At 48.9% G+C, this 7,220-nt stretch overlaps 1 protein-coding gene across 1 annotated transcript in view; it reads left to right on the top strand.

Moving 5' to 3' along the window:
- Positions 1-7,220, top strand: part of LOC119093947 (relaxin receptor 2) — a gene marked incomplete in the record, with an annotated part of 147,717 nt that overhangs the window by 123,920 nt on the left and 16,577 nt on the right. The window contains 1 exon segment of the mRNA XM_037216969.1: positions 3,042-3,171. Coding sequence (XP_037072864.1) covers positions 3,042-3,171 — 130 coding nt within the window.

The raw sequence follows: 7,220 nt of genomic DNA, 5'->3' as shown, positions 1-7,220 counted from the left end.
TCACTGGACGCCGAAGCGTGCTTACGAAGGCCGATCGATGTTGGACCGAAAGGTGCCGTCTCGCAACGAGAACGTGATTGTTCTCGGGAACGAGACCGGCCTGGGAACAAGCCTTTGAAGGCACGGTATTGGACCAAGGCGCCATCCGTCTCCTGGTGAGACATTGTCGCTCGCGAAATAGCGCCACGGTTCGTGGAAGCAGTATTTAAAGGGTCCGTCCACGATATACGCTCCGCGTGGAGGGAGAGGGAAGTTTTTATGGAGCGTAACCCAAATAAGGGAAGAGGGGTTTCGGACAGTGTAACGTTATGTTCGTGTGCCGCTGCAAACCATGTCGAATGATTTGAAAACAGTTTTTTTAAACTATATAACTGCATACCGTTGATTTGCTCTGATGGAGGTAACTCGCCGTTTGTTTCTGATGAAATTAGTACACCAGTTTTTGATCTGCACCGCTAGCCCAGTAACGGGTCAAATGTGTGATATTTTTTAGAACGTACCTTTAGCATAGCATAGCCAGGAAAGGGTGTTTTTTACGCAGCGTAACCGGCGTAAAGCCAGGATAAGGGTGTGAAGGCTTTTCAAGCTGGGTGTATTAGTAAGTGTGGAAGGTTATTTTTTCAGCTATTCCAGCTTTGGTGGGACAGATCTTACTGATCCTTGAGAAAAAATGTCCAATGTCCTACTCCAGTGATCCGGGCTCGTGACCCGGTGGGTGAAGCCAATGTTTTGCATTATTTTGTAAAGAATATCTTAAAGCTACAGGGTGGCCAAAGCACTTTGGCTCACCAAGGTTAGAGTAGCTTAAAAACAGCCTTCCCCAAACATGGTAAGGATGGTTTTTACCCTGCATAACCAGTGTGTGAGCAGGGGCATCCAAAATGCAGTAACTTGTATTATGAGCAGCTCAAAAATTTCATCAACAGCATTCTCCAGTATTTGTTCGCTTTGTTGTTCCACTGGACAACAGTTTGCCTGGTGCATGAACTGGCAATTTTTTAGGAGAAGTAACTGGCATTCAAGCCGAGCAGCCCACTTTTTCGACCGCAAATGAGTTAGGATACGAAAAAGCATGCTTGCTCTAGTTTATAAGGAACACGAATGTCAAACTAAGGAAGTATGCTTGTCTTTTTGTTTCATGTTTTTGTTCGCAGCTCTCCCAAACATCCCGCGACCCAAAGCCCTACACAGCATGTAACATCCGACGACCATGCCCCTTTTCCATTCGTTAGCACGAGTATATGACGTCATGCACACCCGTTAACCACTTATTACCGCGTGATGTCATACGCAGCGGGTTGCTGACACGTGCATTGACCTCAGACATGCTTTAGGTAATTCAAACATCTCGCCATCTGTAAGCCACAAGGAAGAGCAACTCAAAACAGACATGTGCCGGAGGCTGCCCTTTTCCCACAAAATGTGCCAGAGGCTGCCGTTTTCCCACAAAATGTGCCAGAGGCTGCCCTTTTCCCACAAAATGTGCCAGAGGCTGCCCTTTTCCCACAAAATGTGCCAGAGGCTGCCCTTTTCCCACAAAATGCACGCATGTGATGGTCACACCATGATGATGAGCGTTTCAGTGCGAGCATGTTTATTGAGATGGCGAAGTATGATCCCCTAGGCTCATCAATGTAAGCACATCGGTAACAGTGGGCAAGTGACAATGACGATATGAGCACACAAAAGCATCAATCTAGCGGCAAATTCTGGCGATGGAAATTGTTTTCTCGGCTGGAGAATGCTCGCTTTTGCCATTTCCTACTTCATTGGTTGCTTTCAGTGGAGCGATAATGATCCTTGCTGTTACCCAGGCCGTCTGATATGTCGCTGCCGTCGTCTCGCACGAATTCAATGCTACTTGCAGTCACAATATGTGCTGTAACAAGACGTTCGCTACATCGTGGGTTGTTGGCGCGGCAATGAGCTCTGATATGTGGGTAGCTTGTTGAAATATTGCTGCCAAATACCAGCTTACCTTGGGAGATCCACCAGAGCATGCCGTTGTCTCAATCCACGACGCAATCATTATTTTGGCACCATGGCAGTTCGGGGAAATGGATCATTGTTAGACGAATGCGTCATGTTGATCCCTTGTAAACTTCATCGACGACTGTTGTTTTAATGCGATTATGATACAGTAAACGTGCAAAGGGGCCTTGATCTGCCATACAGCGTTTATTATTGCCGTCTCGCAGCATGTCAACGTCGTCCACAAAACCCTGTCAGAACAGGGAGAGAATGCTTAGTTTCGGCGATGATGAATCAAATGCGATACTGGAAAGTGCACGTGACGTCATATGATCCCGCCACTCTGCCTCTTCTGCACAACGCTGGAAGACACGTGCAACGCGCGTGTAGGAGGCTCAAAGCATGCCCTAAACAGTGACATCTCGCTTACAGCTGGTAGTGCTGTGGGAGTCGGCTGTGAAGTGTTACAAGTACGCTGGAGCTGAAGCAGTGTCAAAGCGCGAAAACACGCAATCCATTTGGCGCTGTCGTGGGACGCGGCTGTGACCCGCATTATGACCGGCTGGCGGTCCCCATTAGCTTTCTGATTGGTCCTATGGTGTACCGGTCTACAAACGATCCTCTAATAACCGGGCGTGTCTCTCGGGCGCGGTCAGGAAGAACGCATATGTTTTCATTGGATTCGAGTAATTATGAATTGTGGCACAGGGTATTCAAATGTTTCAAGGCTCTTCAAGCAGCATATGGCTGAAATGAGCACTGCATGCGTAATATAACCTAATCCAGGCGCTTGTAACCTACCAAGAATATTCCTAGCTATCTTCCATTCTCATATCCGTCCCGTAAAGTGGAATATTGCATGTGGTTTTTAACACTTTGGGTCTCTACAGAGCATACTATAGGCAACACATGGAACCAATGGTCCTACGAAGGTCAGCAGAGAAGCCCTACCTCTCCTCCAAATGCCTATATAGACATTTGGGGTCAAAGACTCGGTTTATGCCGATTCACTGGCACGTATAATCGCCCTTGGCACACGCCCGTTGGTGACGCTATTTTCCCTATTTCAGTGTTCTATTGGCAGAGCTCCAGCACATTCTACGGCCTGAACGGCATCTGCTTTCCCCTGCACATCCAGGAGCCGTACATCGTGGGCTGGAAGTATTCAGCATTCGTCTTCCTGGTCATCAATGTTGCATCGTAAGTCGCATGCGCTCAGAGAACACGTAGTGAAGACGTTGAAATGCCAGCAGCGGCATGCGCCTTCCTCTCACGCTAAGTCCGCGTGATCACTGTTAATGGAGCAGAAGCCGAGCAAATCATGTTGAAAAGCCGGTGTAGAATCGGGTCAGAAAACGGCAAGCCCACCATCCTCAGAGCCTCCTTGCCGTTCCATTCGCAGTCGTTGGTATACGGACAACATTAAAACGTTTTGCGCCCGCAGAGGAGGAAATGGGCGGCATGTGATTCGAAGGCAGGCAGCTGGGGATGTCGGCCCCGGTATCGGCCTTAGTCCCAGGATCACGGGACTTAGACGGATCATGGACACCTGCGAAACGAGAGTGTAGAGCAAAGTATGTTCTTAAGGTAAATGCGTGCTTCGATGCGATACGACACAATCATGAAGTGGGGGAGTAAATTTAAGGTACATCGCCTGAACGCCTCGTGTTGCGATAAATGACAACCAGTCCTGCTTATGCCTCTTAATGTCGCAACGCTGGGCTTAGGTTACTGTTGCTCACTTTTCAGCCGCCTCGCCATTCTTCTGAACATGCTCTTGCGCAGGACGCGTAGGTACTCCTTTTTCCCCGTTTTCATGCATACATGACTTTTTGTATTATTCCATGACACGAATGCATATCGTTCGCACTGAAGTTATAAACTGTTAATGTTAAGAGGACACATTTGTTAGATTGGTGTGAAAAGAGACGGCAGGTTAAATGTTCACTGCTTAAAATTCACATTTTTCGGGCTGTTCGAGTAACGTGACTTGGAAAACACAAACCGTCAGCCGTGTTAAAATGTAACCACCAGCGAAGTGCTGTTAGCGTTCCATGCTGTCGAGCAGATTCGTTCTGACGCCACACTTGTCGGGGCCTATTTCGGCCACTTACACACCATCTCAGAATGTGCTGCACGGCATGTGGAGCGCTTTGTTCCTGGTTCACGGGCGGAGGGTTTGGCTTCGGCCAAGCGTCCACCGTTCTTGAAAAATCTTGTTTTGTTCAAAGGGACACGTCGTCCTAGGCGCCACCGCAATTAACATCTGCCACGACCGGCGTCCTCCCGGATTAGCCAGTAACGACACAGGCACAATATTGAACAGGAAATGCCACTACAATCCTTCAACAATTTAGACCATTGCTCGAAAAGAGGACGCCGTTATGTTATCAATATGTCATGTATATTACATGCGTTGTATGTAACTGTGTAAGATTCCCTTAATAGGCATGGTAAATAACGTTTGACCAACTTAGAACTAGCAATGGCGTTAGTGGGCTGCAAGCCGTCGTTCATGACTCTGGCTTGTTTAAATTATAATTGCATGGCTTTCTAAGATCAATGCTAACTGCACTAACGTCACAGCAAACCAGAGAATGGTGTCATTTTGGCGTATCCCTTATTTGTTTGCTTAACAGATTTCTCATGTTGTCTTGTCTGCGGGAGTGGTGAAGCTAGGCAATTTTTCGTCGGCGCGATGACTTTCAGCTCTCTCTGTAGCAGTCGGGCACGGGATGTCCGCCTGGCCACCTGTAAATGGGCCATTGCTTAGAGAGTAAAGAACATGCAGGAAGCGGGCAAATGAAAGGACGTTCATTTTATGTCAGATAAAGCAGTACAATGCGGCGATGCACAATATTGTTCCTGAGGCGTCCAGTCCTGAACGCGACACAGGATGCCCCCGACAACCGTCCCGTGTTTGGATGCTTGTTGCTCTGCAGTACCGTTGTTTTTTATGATACACACTTTCACAAGTGCATATCCCACCACGTTCACTCCGCATGGTTTTGACATCTAGCAGAGCTGGTGACGCCGCCAGAGCCACAAGTTGTTAAGAGCCTTTAACGTTACTAGGCCTGAGTACAGTGGCGAGCCCAGCGTTTTTCTAAGCGGAAGGGAGAGGAGAGCTGTGGGCTCCCGGTTAGCACGCGCTCGGGTTGGTGGGGGGGGGGGGGGCAAATTGACCCTCCGAAGGTTTTCCCGAATGGTTTTCGAAGGGCGCGCCGTAGCCGCGCCAAATTTTGCGTAGCTGTAGACATTGGAATAGCGGACTGTTTGTTGAAAAAATTTAGATGTGCCTTGTAAATTCGCTGACCTGTGGCAGGTCAAAGCCAGGTTATGGTTTCAGCGAAGTCAGATTCTAGGAAATCGTTAAATCTGATGCAACAACGGAATGTTAGACGAAGCCATATATCACTGAAATGCTTTCTTGGACAACACGACAATTGAATGAGCAAATTGCATTGACCCAAGGTCAGGTATGAAGGTCAGGGCAAGGGCCAAAACAACCTGTTTTGTTTCTTCAGGGCTTGCTGTATGGAATAGTTTCTGGTGCTCATTTCGAATTTATCGACAGCAGAAATCACTCTCTACATCTTCTATAGACGTCTTAAAGGTCAGAATAGGTCATTGATCTAAAATGACCCAGGTCAACATTTGGTTTTAGCAGCATGCTGCCTGGCGTAAACTTTGTCGCTTATTCAAATGCAAAACTCAGAGCAGTGTTGTATGATTTTGGTCACCATGGCCTTCAAAAAGTCAAACAAGGTCACTGACCTTAGAGGAACATGTGACCTTTTGCTTAGAAGCAGCCTATCTAGGATCTGGGGACACTTTGGAGACCAGCCTAGAATTTGACATTGTTTGACCTTATTTGACCCAAAGGTCATGGTCTAGGGACCTCAAACTTGGACTTAAGTGAGTTCACGTATAGGTTAACATACCCAGTAAATTTGGTGTCCTTAGCTCTCATAGTTCTCGAGATCTCAGGGGGTCAAATTGACCCCCCTTCCGCCCGAGCGAAGGGTATCCAGCCGGCCACCCAGGGCGCGTGTTGATCCCCCCCTTCCCCGCTGCCCCGTGGTAGGAGGCTCTCTCAGCAAACTGAAATTGTGGTCTTTGTTCAAGGGGGGGGGGGGGGCGTGTTGCTGCAAGTCCGCGTCAGAGCGTCCCTGTGTTTTGCGCTTTCTGTGACGGCCAACGGTGAATACGATGATGGCGAGGGTCCGCGAGTCGCTGGAAAAAGAATGGATATGCTGATGTGACTGCCTACGCAAACGCAACTTAGCTTGCAACTTAGCCCAGCGTGGACATCTCCGTGAATAGTTTGTGTCACGGAGCGACAGGGTATTTTTGTGTATACGTTTACATCAGAGCGTCTATCCATGTCATTGGTAGCCTTCGTGAGCTGGAGCCGTACACATGGGTGACGGAACTACCCTGCATCAGTAATTTTGGATGCGTCTCAACAGAGCGTTGAATCACTCTCTGTTGAGACGTACCCTGTCTAGAAACCGTCTGGGTCACCTGGCGCGACTGTGACCTGAAAATTGTTTGCTGTTTATCAGACGGAGGGTTAATGGTCTTGTCCACCGTGCGGATTGTGAGGGCCCGGGTCACCACCCACCCAATGGGGGCGGGGGGAGGGGCAGGGTTATTGGGTCTCTTGCTCTCTTCCCGGTCTCCCTCGCGCTTCCAGTAGTGTCAGTGGGCATTGAACGTGCGCCATTCCACGGAGCCATTGTCTGTTGCGTGATTTGCAGTCAAGCGCCGACTGCGCAGTGATTAAAAGCCAGGCCTAATGGGTTCAGCTGTCGGCCGGGCCTGGGTGAGCAGGTCGGCGTGGTGCTGCCGGCTGGCTGCCTTGTGCGTGGCTTTAGAATATTGTGTTCGCAACTGCGCCGACCCCTCCCCCAGAGGTTGCCACCGGTTCCGTTCAGCTAGTGGAATAGCGTTTCGGCAAGAAGGATGGCTTGCGTAATTGGTAATGTTTATAACCATGGTGAGTGATTAGCTAACCCATCCAGCCATCACGGACAGAGGACAGCAGACGATAATGGAGCGCAAACCACTTGAAAAGCTCCATCTATATCTAGGTGTTTGAGATATAAGCGTTACAAAGTGATTGCATAATGTAGGACCAGCTGTCATAGTTCGTGAACGGGGGATAAGGGTCACCTATATTTAGTATCGGGTAAACGCGGAGGGATAGTGGGCCCGATTTGGTCCACCTCAGCCCATCCCGACCC

This window comes from Pollicipes pollicipes, unplaced genomic scaffold, assembly GCF_011947565.3.
Source record: "Pollicipes pollicipes isolate AB1234 unplaced genomic scaffold, Ppol_2.1 Scaffold_4002;HRSCAF=4701_pilon_pilon_pilon, whole genome shotgun sequence".
NCBI lineage: Eukaryota > Metazoa > Arthropoda > Thecostraca > Pollicipedomorpha > Pollicipedidae > Pollicipes > Pollicipes pollicipes.
Note: the sequence above shows the minus strand (reverse complement) of the source record. Positions and strands in the feature narration are given on the sequence as shown.